The sequence below is a fragment of the Oncorhynchus clarkii genome, chromosome 15, assembly GCF_045791955.1.
Source record: "Oncorhynchus clarkii lewisi isolate Uvic-CL-2024 chromosome 15, UVic_Ocla_1.0, whole genome shotgun sequence".
NCBI lineage: Eukaryota > Metazoa > Chordata > Actinopteri > Salmoniformes > Salmonidae > Oncorhynchus > Oncorhynchus clarkii.
In genome coordinates, this window is record NC_092161.1 from 21980933 (window position 1) to 21999251 (window position 18319).

At 41.3% G+C, this 18319-nt stretch overlaps 1 protein-coding gene across 1 annotated transcript; it reads left to right on the forward strand.

The window, feature by feature from the left end:
* The first annotated feature begins 1850 nt into the window (after positions 1-1850).
* Positions 1851-17961, forward strand: LOC139367043 (solute carrier family 35 member B3). The gene is made up of 10 exons (XM_071104999.1): positions 1851-2109; positions 2706-2929; positions 8758-8879; positions 11583-11737; positions 13108-13215; positions 13807-13904; positions 14022-14114; positions 16438-16549; positions 17026-17095; positions 17208-17961. Exons 2-10 carry the CDS (start codon positions 2711-2713, stop codon positions 17356-17358), a joined length of 1128 nt encoding a protein of 375 aa, XP_070961100.1. The 5' UTR covers positions 1851-2109; positions 2706-2710; the 3' UTR covers positions 17359-17961.
* The last annotated feature ends 358 nt before the right edge of the window (positions 17962-18319 follow it).

The window sequence follows — 18319 nt, forward strand, 5'->3', positions numbered from 1 at the left end:
GTAATACCACCCTATCAATGGATATTTAAGTTTGAGTCATCTTTACAAGGCCACATTTGATTGCTCAAACTTTGCATTACAACAGTTGAGTTCAAAACGATCCAACAGCAGAATGACTAAAACAACCATGTTCAATTTGTTCAGTGGTCTTCAAACAACCTGTCTCAGTTGAAAAGGCAATTCAGCTTGATGCTCTTTCTGCACTTTGTCTTTCAAATAAGAACATGCAAGAAGAACATGCATAGATCCATGCGAGCCTCCAAAGGATTTAATGTCCTTTGTGATCCAAACTGCAAGGGGCTATATTTAATCCAGATTTGACTGGTTCAGAAGTAATTTCATTCCCTTCATCTCTCTTTCTGGCCTTTATTTATCACAGGTTTGTCCTGTGCGCTGGTGCAAAGCCATTACACGACTATGTACATTTTTTAACAATCAATAAATAATTATTTTATTATTTAAAAGGGTCTTATGGGGAGGAAATGGGTTTTATTACATAAATCCATCATTTTTGATGAATGGGTACACTTGTAAAGTTTGATGGGAAAAGAAAGTGGTCAGCCCCATGCAGACTACCATGCATTGCTGAATAGCTTTTTTTTACAGCCAGGCTGTAAATATGACATTTGTGTCTCTTTGGGACTGTTATTTGGAATGCAGCGTAACAGGTAGGGGACTCGTAAATTCAGAGACATTAATTAACCCCTTGCATTTAGTGTTTGGGCTCCTTTTAGGTATAGGAGGTGACCTGTGAGTAGTGGGGGTTAAGGGATGTGGCCGGACTGGCCAGCCAAGCAGCTCCCAAGTTCCCATTCAAAATGAGTTATTAACAGAATTTTTTGAAAATTGTAGCCTGGCTATTTAGTGTCATATAGCCCCGGCCGTGGCGGCTGGAGGCCTCCTAGGGACAAAAGGCAATACCATTACAATCAAATCTAAGATGGAAGAGGGATTGAGCTGTCCACTCTGAATTTTTATATTGTCAAAGAGCTGGGAGGAAATAATGCCATCCTAGAGTGAATTAACCTCCTGTGTGGACGGAAAAGCCATGTCATCTACTGGGAGAGGGAGAGAATTGGACAGCTCGGAGAGGGAGAGAATTGGACAGCTCGGAGAGGGAGGAGGGATGGGGGGAGGGCAGAGGGATACAGTACGGGCTGGGGGAGGGGATCAGAGGGAAGAGGGGATCATACCGTGAGCTGTTAAGGCCCTATGGAGAGTCAACATCAAACACAGGACAGGGTCGGTCCTTCTCGGTCAGACAAGGGATATGTCAAAGTTTTGCCTCTGGTTTTGCTTCGTTGTCATTGAATCAAAAAATAAAAAATAACAGCACAAAGGGTGCATTTAGTGAGCAATAGTGCCATATAAAATCATGCAATTCATGTTCTATCTGGGATTCTTGTCAATAATGTCCAGTGAGTTCATATTTCACCATTTGCTGAATTGCAAAAAAAAAAGTAAACACAAAGTAAAGTAAACACAAAACAAGAAATGATTATATGAATAAGCATTTTACCTTCCAGTTCCTTGAAAAGTAGACTGTCTGGAAGGACTGGTTCTGCTGTTTACAAATGATTTGCAGACACACAAGAAGACCGGTGTGTACATTAAGTAATCCTATGTGTTTAAGAAGTTATAGACCATCCAGCGCTGGACAAGGTAGGTAGGGTGTGGATATATCTATAACACCAAACTTCTCAATGCAAACTATAATGCACGATGTGATGGGAAATTATTTTTTTCTGTTTTGCACCGACTGAGCAGGCTACAATACGAATGTAGCTAGGTGCATTTCATTTTTCAACTGACCTGGTGTTGTTCCCTCCACCAATGGGAAATGAGGTCATAGTTCGAGACGAATCACACTCAGCGGAAGTTGTTGGCTGCTGCCAGGAGATAGCAGCAGCGGTTCGCAAGTTATCAAATGTGCTACAGGTCTTTTCGCATCAAAATAATTAAAATGTCAATACAATAGCTTAAAAACATGGATCCGTCACTTCTGGAAACGTTATAATAATCCGAATCGATTGAAGAACAACGCAGCATTCACATTTCAAACCCGGAAGTTTTGTTCAGCTAGCATGCTAGCTTGTAGCAGCTAACCAGGTAGCTAGTTAGAATTTTAAGTAAAAATAAAACGTTATAGTTAAGCTTGTAAAGAAGTTAGCTAAATGTAATTTTGAATTGCAGAAAATAGCTCTGTTGCTAATAAAGTCGAAGTTCGAATGTATGTCATATGTTGGTGTTTTGAAATGTTAAGTGGTCGTTTTAGGATTTTCCCCACGCTTCAACTCACTGCAGTTGTTATTAACTAGATAGGTAGATTGGCTATCTAAGTAGCTAGCAATTAGTAATTGTTGTATTCAATCAAATAGTTAGCTAGTTTAGTAGTGCTGTATATCTCAAGGAGTAAAATCCCGAAACGCCCACGGGATATCGGATAATTGATAATTGCGCTGTTGTCCTTGTTTGTTACAGGTAAAATTCCCTAGCTTACTATCTAGCTATGCCAGTTTTGAATCGGTCAATGTGTGTCGGTGATAGATACCTGATACAGACAATAACGTGTTGGCTACTATGCATACAAGTACACAGACCAATTTTCTTCCTCATCTTCCCATCCTTAGTATATAGCCTGTCACACCCTTTTGCAACAGAAAGCAAAGTATTGAAACTACCTAAGTACTGTATTTGATCCCCAGACACAATGAGTGCCAAATTCGGCCTGATGAACTACAACAACGCCCGGAAGCACCTGTCTATCTCCATCCCGTCTTCCAGCGAGGTCATGATGTCTCCGCACATTAAGTCTGTGGAGGAGCTGAGAGTGCTAGGCATCAACCTGAGCAGCTTCAACACAGCTACCCAGTTCTGCATCTGCACGGCGGGTGTCTTCCTCTTTTACCTCATCTATGGCTACCTACAAGTAAGCAGGGGTGTAGTTAGCCCTTGATCATGACTCTCAGTTCCATTAGATTATACATAAGAATCTTTGGATGAAGGCGTCTTCTGTTGGGGGGGGGGGGGGGGGGGGGTTTGTTAATGCATCGCTTGCGGTTTTGGAAGCATAGGACCATATCTTACATATCAGCAAGAAATAATACAAAAAAATATGAAAGGTTAAATTGATACACACCCTTGTTAGGGCTAGTGTTCCTACACAGCCATATCTCCATGTTACAGTGCTTGTTTCCTGAAAACAGGCAGTAGACAAGAGACCTGTGTGTGAGCGTAACTCGTAAAGTGAAGCAAAAGTGTAGTATGGATCTGTGCAAAACTGCTACAGTAAGTGTTTGTTTGTTATTTGAAGGTTTCTTTCTCACTGGTGCAAGATAAGGACCATATGTTTTTGATAGCCGTATTGCATGCAATGATTTTTTACTTTTCTAAATGTTAAAACACAGCGTCAGGATTGTAGTTCACTTGAGGCAGTCGTGGGCGAAGCTAATGGCTGAGAACTGTAGGGAGAAGGCAGAATGATGCCGAGAGTTTTCGAGGGCTAGGGTGTATTCACTAGGAACCAAACAGAAGCAAACAGGGAGGGGCCTGCCTGAATTTGTCCAATAGAAACAGTTGTGAAACGTTTTGCAACTGTTTTCAGCTGTTTACTTCAGTGTTCAGATATTAGGGCATGGGGTAGCTGCTCTTAGCAATGCTAGTATTTACGCTAGTGTTGCTGAAATATAAAACTTGATTTATACTTACTGTGTCTGTAGGCTTGGTCCTTATGCAGGGGAATTTGAGGGAAAAAACAGCTAATGGAAGGTAGAATTTAACAGAACGTGGGTCTATTGTAGACCCATGCAGTTCCTCAGTGATGTTACCCACAACAACAAAAATACTATAGTGTATGCTATGGTAGGAATACTGTATTATTCACTGTAGTGATTTTAGTGAATACTGTGCTGTTTTTAGTGAATATTGTAGTATTTACTGCAGTATACCGTAGTATTTGCAGTTTACTACAGTATTTTGTAGTAAAAAGAAAGAGTATATACTATAGGAATTGCGGACTGTAGTATACTGTAGTATTTACAGTAGTGTTTTTGCAAACTAGTATGGTACACTGTACTACTTACTGTAGTGTTTTTGGGGATATTACTGTAGTATTTACCAATATGTTTTTGTTGTATTATCTTTGACATAGAAGTGGGGAGCTTTCTCCTTGAGGAAATCTACTGGAGAAATACCAAAACAGAAAACTTCTGCTCTTTTCTATACCCATAGTTTACACAATATATGGTCTATACTTGGCATTTAGGTTTTTCACTTACCGGTGACACAAATTGTGACATGGGGGAGGGGAATGGGCAGGGTACAGTGGGGCAAAAAAGTATTTAGTCAGCCACCAATTGTGCAAGTTCTCCCACTTAAAAAAATGAGAGGCCTGTAATTTTCATCATATGTACACTTCAACTATGACAGACAAAATGATAAAAAAAAATCCAGAAAATCACATTGTAGGATTTTTAATGAATTTATTTTCAAATTATGGTGGAAAATAAGTATTTGGTCACCTACAAACAAGCAAGATTTCTGACTCTCACAGACCTGTAATTCTTCTTTAAGAGGCTCCTCTGTCCACTTGTTACCTGTATTAATGGCACCTGTTTGAACTTGTTATCAGTATAAAAGACACCTGTCCACAACCTCAAACAGTCCCACTCCAAACTCCACTATGGCCAAGACCAAAGAGCTGTCAAAGGACACCAGAAACAAAATTGTAGACCTGCACCAGGCTGGGAAGACTGAATCTGCAATAGGTAAGGAGCTTGGTTTGAAGAAATCAACTGTGGGAGCAGTTATTAGGAAATGGAAGACATACAAGACCACTGATAATCTCCCTCGATCTGGTGCTCCACGCAAGATCTCACCCCGTGGGGTCAAAATGATCACAAGAACGGTGAGCAAAAATCCCAGAACCACACGGGGGGACCTAGTGAATGACCTGCAGGGAGCTGAGACCAAAGTAACAAAGCCTACCATCAGTAACACACTACGCCGCCAGGGACTCAAATCCTGCAGTGCCAGGCGTGTCCCCCTGCTTAAGCCAGTACATGTCTAGGCCCGTCTGAAGTTTGCTAGAGAGCATTTGGATGATCCAGAAGAAGATTGGGAGAATGTCATATGGTCAGATGAAACCAAAATATAACTTTTTGGTAACAAAGAATGCTGAGTTGCATCCAAAGAACACCATACCAACTGTGAAGCATGGGGGTGGAAACATCATGCTTTGGGGCTGTTTTTCTGCAAAGGGACCAGAACGACTGATCCGTATAAAGGAAAGAATGAATGGGGCCATATATCGTGAGATTTTGAGTGACAACCTCCTTCCATCAGCAAGGGCATTGAAGATGAAATGTGGCTAGGTCTTTCAGCATGACAATGATCCCAAACACACTGCCCGGGCAACGAAGGAGTGGCTTCGTAAGAAGCATTTCAAGGTCCTGTAGTGACCTAGCCAGTCTCCAGATCTCAACCCCATAGAAAATCTTTGGAGGGAGTTGAAAGTCCGTGTTACCCAGCAACAGCCCCAAAACATCACTGGAGATCTGCTTGGAGGAATGGGCCAAAATACCAGCAACAGTGTGTGAAAACCTTGTGAAGACTTACAAAAAACATTTGACCTCTGTCATTGCCAACAAAGGGTATATAACAAAGTATTGAGATAAACTTTTGTTATTGACCAAATACTTATTTTCCACCATAATTTGCAAATAAATTCATTAAAAATCCTACAATGTAATTTTCTGGATTTTTTTTTCTCATTTTGTCTGTCATAGTTGAAGTGTACCTATGATGAAAATTACAGGCCTCTCATCTTTTTAAGTGGGAGAACTTGCACAATTGGTGGCTGACTAAATATTTTTTTGCGCCACTGTATATGCAAATTAAATACTGTAGTATATACTCTAGTAAAAAAAATATATATTTTTGCGGACTGTAGTGTATTTGCTGACATTTCTGTAGTATTTACTAGCATTTTTTTGTGGACAATACTGTAGTGTTTACTTTTTCTATACAAACCGGTTTGGTACTAGAATTTTGTAAAGTTCGGTACTTCTGTCTAATGTGTCTCACCTGACTCAGAGGACCAAGTATGTATATCGGTGCGGCCCGTTATAGTGCAAAGAGCCTGCTCGACATGCGCATTCATTGCTAGAGCTGTCTGGGCTGCATTGTTAGCTCCCCACTCATGCTGCCCAGCAGTTAACACACTTGAATAATGCAACACGGCATGTAGAAATGTTGAAACCGTTCATTACTGTTCGCAAAACAATGTCCATACAGGCTAAAATTATTTTACAATGTAAGACGATGCTGGTAACTTCCAGCGTTAATTGTAGTCTAACTTTCCTTGCTAGCTTACAGCTAAAGCAACATCAATTCACTACCCTAGTACTTTGTTTGTGATACCATAGTGCAAAATATGCTGATTTCAAAGCTGATTGTTTTTTTAATTAATTCACTCTGTTCCCCTCGCCACTAAAAACTCATTCACTTCTTTGTCTCCCTCGCATCCCTTCTGGTTTACACTAGATTCCATAGCCACAAAGTCAGATTCTACAGCTACATTTTGCCTCGCAAATTACTACTTTCTTAAAGAGACAACACACACTTTTCTAAAAGAAGAGATTGCTTCTTCTATGAAAATGCTGTACAATATATTCTCCTAGTAGTTGCCAATCAAATAAGTCCTTAATGGATTGTCTGTCATCTGTAGCGCCATGAAATGAGCTAAAACAGGCTCAACTCAATGCATGCACACACTCCTATTGAATACTATGCATTCACCTGTATTGTGAATAAACCTAGTCTACATCTCGATTTACCCTGTTTATCAGTAGAGATTTACCTATTAAATAAATGATTACCCTTATGTTGTTTTGTAGTTAGATTGGTAAAAACACTTTCAAATTGATTGTATGACTGTATAATTGATAAATTAATGCATACCTGGCTGTCTCCAAAAAATGCACATAAAATGTTTTAAATGTAATCATATTAACCTCCAAAGATACCCAACGATTGGACAGTTGAAGCTGAGTTTATCTGTCTGGATGAAGTGCCATTTTGTGACTTTGGCTAATAAATCTTATTTTTGTTGTTGTGGTATCGTTTTGGAATCGTGTATAGTGATGGTATCGAGTATTGTCATAAGTGTTGCACGGTATACTAGTACCATGGTAATATGGCTACCAAAATGTTATGATACCAACATTTTAGAATAACTTAGTACCATTTCATATGATACTACCAACCTTTTCAGCCCTACCGATCCAAAGAACCTGCTGGCGCCTGTTACAAAATGTTTATAAAGTCAGTTGAGTTGAAGCAACAGCCACTAACTAGTCTCTTATAATAGATCAGGTCCGACAATATCCACTTTACCATCATGGCATATCACTGTGAGGCAGCTGTAAACAGCCAGCTGCATCCTCTACCTGCCCTCACCTGCTTCTCTCCGTCCGCTCTTCACGCGCATCTATTCCGCTTTCAGACCCTGTTGTTAGATTTGTACATATGTTACATTAGAGCAGAGCGCAAAGCTGGCACAGTTGATACATGGTCATAACAGGCGATGAAATGACAAAGATCAGTCTGAGTAGGCTTTGCAAGTTCAATGTCATGCATCCTCTGAGGGTCAGAGAGGGAAAATGGAGCCGTGCTTGGCAACACGGTGTGCTTGCAGCTTTACAGCAAAGAAGACGTCTTGTCTCTAAACGGTTAAAAACATACCCATATTACCGGAGATGCCTATTTTTATTTCTATTGGGATTCCTGCGCATTTTATATAGTTTCACAAACCATTAAACTAATCCCGGGTCGCTAATTATTGGTTTAATAACAAACAACGTTGTTCAGTCATGTTACCTAGCTAGCTAACAACCTGCCTACTTGACAGTAGGTTTAGGCAAATTTGATTGGCCCAGGAAGAAAGGAAAAGGGTCTGCTACTCATGAGAAGGAGAGTGTGTGTCTGGGTTAACTGAAGAGTAAAGAAGGTTCCATGCTATGTTTTATCCTTACTGACACAATGACATGCAGATCATTATGCATGTATATCACAGGAGGATGGTGGCACCTTAATTGGGGAGGACGGGCTCGTGGTAAGGGCTGTAGATGTTTTTTTCTCAATTTCCCCCTTCAAAAGGACCAACGGACAGAGTAAGTATTTAGCTTCCGGTGACTATTCCGTTTTACTGTAAGCTAATTCCTAGCTAAAAGCAGCTAGGCATGGGGCTGCTGTAATGGTCGTTCCTGATGTGGGTGTAGTCGGATAGTATTTTTCAGTTTATGGCAAGACTACTGTATATGACAGTTTTACACGTTCTTCACAATCTGGCCTTAATTAATGGCTAAATGTACTCTTAATATCCACCGTGTACAGGCAGAAGAGGATGGGCCACCCCTCTAAGCCAGGTTCTGCTCTAGAATTAAACCTTTTAGGTAGTTTTTCCTGGCCACTGCTTTCGCTTCTGTTCTGCTTGCTCTTTGTGGTCTACGCCTGGTTCCTGTAAAGCAATTTGTGACATCACAGATGTAAACAGCAGTTGTAAAAGGGCTTTATAAAAATACATTTGGTTGATTGACTGACAGATTCACCATACAATTGGTTGTTGACACATGCTAAGCAGGGACATTTTATCAGCAAGCCTCACTGAGGATACTGTGGAAAGCTACAGGAAAAGTAGTGATTTAGCTCACCACAGGCTTGAAAGTAGACTTATCAGACTTTATCTGCTGTTTTCAGGAGCTCATATTTTCCGTGGAGGGTTTCAAGCCCTTCGGATGGTACCTCACCCTGGTACAGTTTGGGTTCTACTCCCTGTTTGGACTGGTGGAATTGCAGCTCACACAGGACAAACGGAGAAGGTAAACAAGGGAATGGAGTTCAATTAGGCCTCTGCGCTTCAGCAAACAAAGAAAAGTAGGAGTGGTGTTCACCAACAAAGACGGGGATCCAGTAGGGCTTTCCTTGAGAATAACATCAATAGACTGACTATTTCATGGTTAATGGCGTTCAGCACTAATAAATAGATTGAGATTGACTAAATCATAGAATGATCAGTCTCTGTCCCGTTAACTATTAATAGTATGTTAATTGCTACAGTATGTGCCTTGTCACTTCAAACAATATAACCAGTGATCTACCTCAAGACCTATTGATATCAACAACACTTTATCTTGGGGTGGATGAATTCCGCCGAATCTGTTGCAAAACCTTTCTTAAAGGGAAGCAAACAGGGAGGGACCTACCTACATTTGTCCAATAGAAACTCTCGTTTTGCTCTGTTTGGTTCGTAAACGGTTTCTGTAATGAATACACCTCTGTATTTAGGGTTTTTTCTGGATCAAAAGGGGCTTAGGTGGTATGTAATTTATTTAGGGACAGTAAAATATTTGATCAAGTAAATAAAAACCAACATCAGCCAGGATTCGAATGACACTAGCACATTGGTGTTTGCGTGTAGGACCTGCATAGCGCCAGACGAATATGATAGAGAACACATTAACCAGGTAGCCAATTCAAAACATATCTTGTACCCTTTAGTTATGTTTAGCTATCATCAGCATGTATTAATGTTTTCTGCATGTCTCAAAAAACCTGTGAATACGGCCATACAAAGTTCATATTATTAATTTAAACAAATATTTTTGAAAAATTAATGATTCACTTCGCCATTGTATTAGTTGGGATTCGGTTCAATCGGGGTGAATCGAATCATGTGAATCAAAATAATAATTTGTGAATCGTGAACATTCATTTTAGGGGAAAAAATTTGATTTTGCCTTTATTTTGGGATTATGGGGCTTTAAAACTTATTTTGTAAATACTTGATTTGGGCATCCAATGTATAGGACATTTCAATTTAATACATGCTAGTCAGCATGCAAAGTAAATACTTCTAAGATAAGTATGAATAAACTAAAAAAGGTACATTTCCTGAAAATGTGTGGGTTTGCTTCAGCTGAATTAAAAGATTTGTAGCCTACCATAGCCATTGGATCTTTGATATATAGAATGAGAAAATTATTTCAAAAGGCATTGTATTTGGTTGCAATGTTTTACATCAAGGGTGGTCAATCAGATGGTCAATCATCCTCCAGGAGAGCTAATGGATGTGCAGACTTTTATTGCAGTCCCTCTCTAATAAGTCAGCGTTTCAATTCATCCCAAAGGAGTTTGATGGGGTTGAGGTTAGGGTTCTGTGCAGGCCAGTCATGTTCTTCCACCCCGATCTCAACAAACCATTTCTGTATGGACTTCGCTTTGTGCACGGGGGCATTGTCATGCTGAAACAGGAAAGGGCCTTCCCCAAACTGTTGCCACAAAGTTGGAAGCACAGAATCATCTAAAATGTAATTGTATGCTGTAGCGTTAAGATTTCCCTTCGCTGGAACTAAGGGGCCTAGCCCTAATCATGAAAAACAAACCCAGGCCATTATTCCTCCTCCACCAAACTTTACAGTTGGCACTATGCATTGGGGCAGGTAGCTTTCTTCTGGCATCCTCCAAACCAAGATTTGGACTGCCAGGTGGTGAAGCATGATTCATGACTCCAGAGAACACGTTTCCGCTGCTCCAGGGTCCAATGGCGGCGAGCTTTACACCACTCCAGCTGACGCTTGGCATTGCACATAGTGATCTTAGGCTTTGTGTGCTACTGCTCGGCCACGGAAGCCCATTTCATGAAGCTCCCGACGAACAATTCTTGTGCTGATGTTGCTTTCAGAGGCAGTTTGGAACTCGGTAGTGAGTGTTGCAACCGAGGACAGATGATTTTTACACACTCGGCAGTCCTGTTCTGTGAGCTTGTGTGGCTAACCACATCGCTGCTGAGCCGTTTCCACTTCACAATAACAGCAGTTGACAGGGGCAGCTCCAGCAGGGCATAAATTTGACCAACTGACTTGTTGGAAAGGTGGCATCTTACGACGGTGTCAGGTTGATAGTTACTGAGCTCTTCAGTAAGGTCATTCTACTGCCAGTATTTGTCTATGGAGATTGCATTTGCCCGATTTTATATACCTGTCAGCAACGGGTGTGGCTGAAATGGCCAAATCCACTAATTTGAAGGGGTGTCCACATACTTTTGTATATAAGTATACTTATATATATATATATATAAATACTTTTGTATGTATTTAGCCATGGAGCTGAGATACATTTTTACCATTTTAAAGTGAATTTCCTGCAATTCTATGCATTTTGCCACAGCTAATGCTGTGTTATTTTTGCTCAAACATAATAATTAAACGAATACTGCTTTATTAATTGTTTTTCAAAATATTATATTCTCCCTGACTACTGTCTAGCTTTTATTTTGGTGATTGTTAGTTCTCAACGATGATTTTATAAAAACATATATTGCACCTTTATCTTTTCTACATACTTTATATCTGGTTTAAGTTTACACTGAAAGTGTTTATTTGCTTACACTGTTTGGATTGTTTGGAAAAAAACACCCACCCAAGGATTTCAATGGCAGAAAAATCCCATGTATTGCTAGTTTTTGTATTTTGTTTTTGTTGTTATCCCACAAGGCTTGCTAATTGCTCTTTTTCTTTTTGCAGAATACCAGGGAAGACGTACATGATCATAGCATTTCTAACGGTGGGGACCATGGGCCTATCAAACACCTCACTGGGTTACTTGAATTATCCTACACAGGTCATCTTCAAGTGCTGCAAACTCATTCCTGTCATGATAGGAGGCGTATTCATTCAAGGCAAGTGGCAAAAGGCAGTTGATCTTTGTTTGTATGAGAGCCCATATTTGTGAAGAGTGAGATTAGGAGTGCTGATCTAGGATCAGTTTAGCCTTTTAGATCATAATGATTGTAAATGAAGGGGACCTGATCCTAGATCAGCAGTCCTAGTTTGAGACGCTTAATGAATATGGGCCCTGATCAAGACGTGAAAATGCTGCCTAATAATGTTTGTCCTTTTGCATGCGGGTAATGATGAACTAAACACATTACTTATTCTTTTTTTGTGGGGGGGGGGGTTAAGCCTAACTGTCAATCATAAGAGAGGCTCTCTAGAAACCTCCTGTGAGTGTCTTACCTCACACCCGTTATGCCCTTACCTCCAAACAATGACCAACTTTTCAACTTTTATTTCTGAGTTTTGTCCATGCTTAGTTTTTTGGGTTGTTTGCAAGTGTTGAATTTCAGGGTGAGGAGGCCTAGTTCTCAGTACTCTGTCTTTCATCTCGGAGACATTGTCTTCATAAAGGTTCCACGTCTTAGCGATCAAACACTCGTTTTTTTCCTTCCTCCCCCTCCCTGCATTTGCGATGTTGACCATGGGTCCCCCAAGGGGACTAGTTGGAAACGCTACTGCGTTCACTCAGGATGCCAGCGAGATCTGATGTGAACCCTTCAAAGGGGAACAGAGGGAGGAATGAAAGCAAGCCAGACCAACCTGCTGCGTCACCTTGTCACCCCCGAGGCATCTATCGGCCTGTTTGGGAAGACTCCTCAGTCTCCTCTTGTTTTTTTGTTGCATTTTACGTGTCCAACACCAACCAACCTCAACCCTCTCTTCTCTCCTGTTTGGATTTAATTGAGTTGAAGAGTCCGGTAGAAAGTTGGAGAGAAAAAAAATCTCTTGGTATGGGCCATGTGCACCACCCGACCTGCAGCCAGTGTCACGCAGGCCTCTCAACTCGCTTGGATCTGGAGCAGAGTGGCGAAGCGCCTTTCTCTCCTCTCTTCTACGCCGCTCATAAGTTCCTCTATCTAGCCGGCGTGTTTATGTTTTCCACCTGACCCATAAGGAGGGGGTAAATACCCAAGTGACGTTTATCACCACATATGCTGTCGTATCCCTGTCTTGTCAGAAAGGGAAATGCCCTCCGAAAAGTTACGTTTGTCTTTTGTTTCGAAGGTTTTCGTGATCAGATGTCAGTCGTGACAGGTGTCGGATCAATCCGAATCACAAGAAGAAAGATCTAGACACTAAGATCCACTGACTGTATTTAACTTTCCATCCAAGTGGAACTTGTCAATCAACTCTTCCTATTCTGGTAAATTGTTAGTCATCTGTTATGGAGGAATTACGTGACTTTGTAGCCTAACTCCTCTGTTTTCTTCAGGGAAACGCTACAATCTGGCTGATGTATCTGCTGCTCTCTGTATGAGCCTGGGACTCATCTGGTTCACCCTAGCTGACAGTAAAGTCGCTCCCAACTTCAATGCAACCGGTAACATGTGAATCTGTTATCTATCTAGGTATTAGTAAAGGAGCCTGTTGTTACAACACTGTTTAACTATGGATCACTACTTCCACCATCCAAATCCTTTCACTGTGATTTTGTATTTGATACACAGAGAACCTGTATCAAATTAATCAGAATACTGACATTTATGAGCCTGGGGCAAATTAAGCCTAGGGGTTGTTACCTAGGCTGGGACTAAAGTATTTTTTTAATGTGGAGTTTGAACTCCTAAAGAACTACATATAATGCTTTATCTAAAAAGTTTGACCGTGTACCACATACAGGGGTGGCAGGGTAGCCTAGTGGTTAGAGCATTGGACTAGTAACCGAAAGGTTGCAAGTTCAAATCTCTGTCGTTCTGCCCCTGAACAGGCAGTTAACCCACTGTTCCTAGGCCGTCATTGAAAATAAGAATTTATTCTTAACTGACTTAAATAAAGGTAAAATTAAAAAAATACATTATGTATTATAGGTTTTCCCACACTCCAAAAGTACAGATGCTGTTTCAGCAATTCAGAAACATCCATTGCTGTGCTGTTATTGTCATTGTTTAGCAATTTGTGTCTGGTGTTTTAGGGGTCCTCCTCATCTCTCTGGCTCTGTGCGCTGATGCTGCCATTGGGAACGTGCAGGAGAAAGCCATGAAGCTCCATAACGGCTCTAACTCTGAAATGGTACCGAGGACCCGCCTTAAAACCAACTTGTTATATTTATATTGTAAACCCATTTGTGTAGTGTCCTGAATCACCTCAGAAATGTGACTTATGTGTGTCATTTTGATTGTGTTAAAGGTTTTGTATTCCTATTCCATCGGTTTTGGGTACATATTGACAGGCCTGTTGGGTGCAGGTGGATTGGGACCAGCAGTGGCCTTTTGCTCTCAGGTTAGTAGAACCCTCTCTGTTATACACTGAGTGTACAAAGCATTACACTCGGGCGGCAGGGTAGCCTAGTGGTTAGAGTGTTGGACTAGTAACCGGAAGGTTGCAAGTTCAAATCGCCGAGCTGACATGGTACAAATCTGTCGTTCTGCCCCCTAGGCCGTCATTGAAAATAAGAATTTGTTCTTAACTGACTTGCCTAGTTAAATAAAGGTAAAAATAAAAAATAAAATTAGGAGCACCCTCCTAATATTGAGTTGCGCCCCCTTTGGCCCTCAATTCGTCGGGGCATTGACTCTACAAGGTGTCGAAAGCATTCCACATGGATGCTGGCCCTTGTTGACGCCAATGCTTCCCACAGTTGTGTTAAGTTGGCTGGATGTCCTTTGGGTGGTGGACCATTCTTGATACACAAGGGAAACTGTTGAGCATGAAAAACCCAGCAGCGTTGCAGTTCTTGACACAAACTAGTGCATCTGGCACCTACTACCATACTCTGTTCAAAAGCACTTAAATATTTTGTCTTGTCCATTCACAGTCTGAATGGCACAGATACACAATCCATGTCTCAAAGCTTAAAAATCCTGTCTCCTCCCCTTCATCTTTAACCTGTCTCCTCCCCTTCATCTTTAACCTGTCTCCTCCCTTTCACTCCCCTTCATCTTTAACCTGTCTCCTCCCCTTCATCTTTAACCTGTCTCCTCCCCTTCATCTTTAACCTGTCTCTTCCCTTTCATCTTTAACCTGTCTCCTCCCCTTCATCTTTAACCTGTCTCTTCCCTTTCATCTTTAACCTGTCTCCTCCCCTTCATCTTTAACCTGTCTCTTCCCTTTCATCTTTAACCTGTCTCTTCCCTTTCATCTTTAACCTGTCTCCTCCCCTTCATCTCTAACCTGTCTCTTCCCTTTCAGCTTCAACCTGTCTCCTCCCCTTCATCTTTAACCTGTCTCCTCCCCTTCATCTTTAACCTGTCTCCTCCCTTTCACTCCCCTTCATCTTTAACCTGTCTCCTCCCCTTCATCTTTAACCTGTCTCCTCCCCTTCATCTTTAACCTGTCTCTTCCCTTTCATCTTTAACCTGTCTCCTCCCCTCCCTTTAACCTGTCTCTTCCCTTTCATCTTTAACCTGTCTCTTCCCCTTTCCTCCCCTTCATCTTTAACCTGTCTCCTCCCTGTCTCCTCCCCTTCATCTTTAACCTGTCTCCTCCCTTTAACCTGTCTCCTCCCCTTCATCTTTAACCTGTCTCCTCCCCTTCTCCTTTGATTGAAGTGGATTTGAAAATAAGGCCGTCATTGAAAATAAGAATTTGTTCTTAACTGACTTGCCTAGTTAAATAAAGGTAAAAATAAAAAATAAAATTAGGAGCACCCTCCTAATATTGAGTTGCGCCCCCTTTAATTCGTCGGGGCATTGACTCTACAAGGTGTCTCCACATGGATGCTGGCCCTTGTTCTTTAACCTGTCTCCTCCCCCCAGCAGCGTTCATCTCTAACCTGTCTCCTCCCCTTCATCTTTAACCTGTCTCCTCCCCTTCATCTTTAACCTGTCTCCTCCCCTTCATCTTTAACCTGTCTCCTCCCCTTCATCTTTAACCTGTCTCCTCCCCTTCATCTTTAACCTGTCTCCTCCCCTGTCTCTTCCCTTTCATCTTTAACCTGTCTCCTCCCCTCCTCTAACCTGTCTCTTCCCTTTCAGCTTCAACCTGTCTCCTCCCCTTCATCTTTAACCTGTCTCCTCCCCTTCATTTTAACATCCCCTTTAACCTGTCTCCTCCCCTTCATCTTTAACCTGTCTCTTCCCTTTCATCTTTAACCTGTCTCCTCCCCTTCATCTTTAACCTGTCTCTTCCCTTTCATCTTTAACCTGTCTCCTCCCCTTCATCTTTAACCTGTCTCCTCCCCTTCATTTTTAACCTGTCTCCTCCCCTTCATTTTTAACCTGTCTCCTCCCCTTCATCTTTAACCTGTCTCCTCCCCTTCATCTTTAACCTGTCTCCTCCCCTTCATCTTTAACCTGTCTCCTCCCCTTCATCTTTAACCTGTCTCCTCCCCTTCATCTTTAACCTGTCTCCTCCCCTTCATCTACACTGATTGAAGTGGATTTAACAAGTGACATCATAGCTTTCACCTGGATTCACCTGGTCAGTCTATGTCATAGAGAGAGCAGGTTTTCCTAATGTTTGATACTCTCAGTGTATTTCATTATAATAGATCAGACATGGACCGTTCTGTGGTTAGCATTTTGTTTGATGCTCTGTCGAAAACATATGAAGTGGGGGAAAGATGGTGATATGACAATCTATTGAATCTTTTGTTTTCTTTCAGCATCCTGTGACAACATACGGTTATGCATTCTTCTTCTCTCTCACGGGGTACTTTGGCATTTCATTTGTGCTGGCCTTGATCAAACTCTTTGGAGCCCTGGTAGCAGTCACAGGTGAGAAGACCATTCTGTTCTGGGAAGATGCTTTGCTTGCAGAACCGCACAAAGTAATTTTTCATGTCGAAGTGTTCATTTGAACTGTCCATATAGTTTCTTATGACTAAAAAGTCCGTATTTGACTTTTTAAAAACATTTAATTCAGAAATTTCTCCACCAATGGAAGCTTAAATTAAAGAAGTTCTAACTAACCATATGACTCTACAGTCTGAGTATGGATAACCTTACTAACACTCTAAAATCTAAAGCACAAACTTTTAACATTTTACAGATGACTGAAATAATGCCAGATCAGAGCGATCATAATCTTATTTAGGATTCTGGAAACCTCCAGGTTCATTTTGAGATTAACTGCAAAACAAATGTCAAAGTAATCTCATCAACAAAGTTAGATATCCATTGGATGTGACAGACTTAGATTCAAGGTTGTGTGCTGTTATGTTTCTCACTTTTCTGTCTTCTGTTCATTTCAGTAACGACTGGACGTAAGGCGATGACGATTGTACTATCCTTTATGTTTTTCTCCAAGCCTTTTACTTTTCAGTGAGTCGTGTTATCTTCAACCTCTCGTAGCTTACGGTCGCTCAATTTAGCCGCCATACTTTCAAGGCACCGAAAAGATTGTAACACGCCTCTCCGTTCCATTTCCTCTCAGGTACCTATGGGGTGGACTTTTAGTGCTGCTCGGCATCTTCCTGAATGTTTACAGCAAAAACAAAGACAAAATGAAGCTGCCATCTTTGGCGGACCTCAGGAATATGTTTCTGACCGGGAAGAAGGTCAGGCTGCTATCACAGAACGTGTAGTAAAAGGGACCTGTGGTGGGCAGGATAAACAAACATTTCTCTAACGTTCCTATCCAACGTGGACCTAATAACAGTGGGCTCCTAAGACATTCCTTGGCCACAGAGCTCCACAGAAACATTCCCAGTAGGAGAAAGTGGACACGGAGCACCTGCGAGACTCTGAAAGGGAAGCTGACTCCTTAGCTAACCCAAATAGCACAGTTCTGCACTGTAAGTGACTCTATGACTTTAGCCTGAGCAAGACGAAGGGGGACGAAACGGTTGAAAGAGAATATATTGACATTTATTGAACTGATCATGTCCGAAATTGAATGCACCAAAAATATATATATCTTAAATGGCATATTTTCACCTGCATGTGCCAGAAGACAAAAACTAATGTTTTACTCAATCACTGTCTGAGAAATGTGTCTTCTCATGGTTTCTTTGTAATTTATATCCGATTGTACAAAAGACCGCTCAACAGCACAGTGACATCTTGAAGTGTGGGGCGGGCTATGCTCGGAAGTATATCAACGTGTCAACTGCCATATTTGCGAACCGTTTGTTTTGTTGAAATTGTAGCTCTTTTTACATTAAACAAACTGGGAAGTTTATCCAAAAGCTTTTTTTCATGTGTTTTTATATGTTACAGTGTAAGTAGCTAGCTTGCCAGAGCCGTCTCTTATCCATTGGCTACAGAGGGGGGAGTTGAACGGCTGCCAAGGAGCTTCTCAGATGTTTACCCATCAGATGGCCCCGGGCTTGTTTGATTAGTAATCCTAGAATAAGATAGCACTAGAAAGAAAACAAACATTGTTTACAGGGCTTGGCTTTAGACCTAATTTGGATGAGTGGAACGTCACGTGTGTGTCAAGGTGACATTAGCTAGATTGGGTCCCTTCTATGAAACTGTGATGCTGCAACCAACAGCTGGGTTTTTATTGGGGTGGATAGTGATGACTTCATTTTATTACTCTTT

Bases quoted from the DNA above. Each gene is read 5' to 3' on its own strand.
- LOC139367043 (XM_071104999.1), top strand. From the start codon at position 2,711: ATGAGTGCCAAATTCGGCCTGATGAACTACAACAACGCCCGGAAGCAC. The intron at 14,115-16,437 runs GTTAGTAGAACC...GTTTTCTTTCAG, and splicing joins CAGTGGCCTTTTGCTCTCAG to CATCCTGTGACAACATACGG. The intron at 17,096-17,207 runs GTGAGTCGTGTT...ATTTCCTCTCAG, and splicing joins TCCAAGCCTTTTACTTTTCA to GTACCTATGGGGTGGACTTT.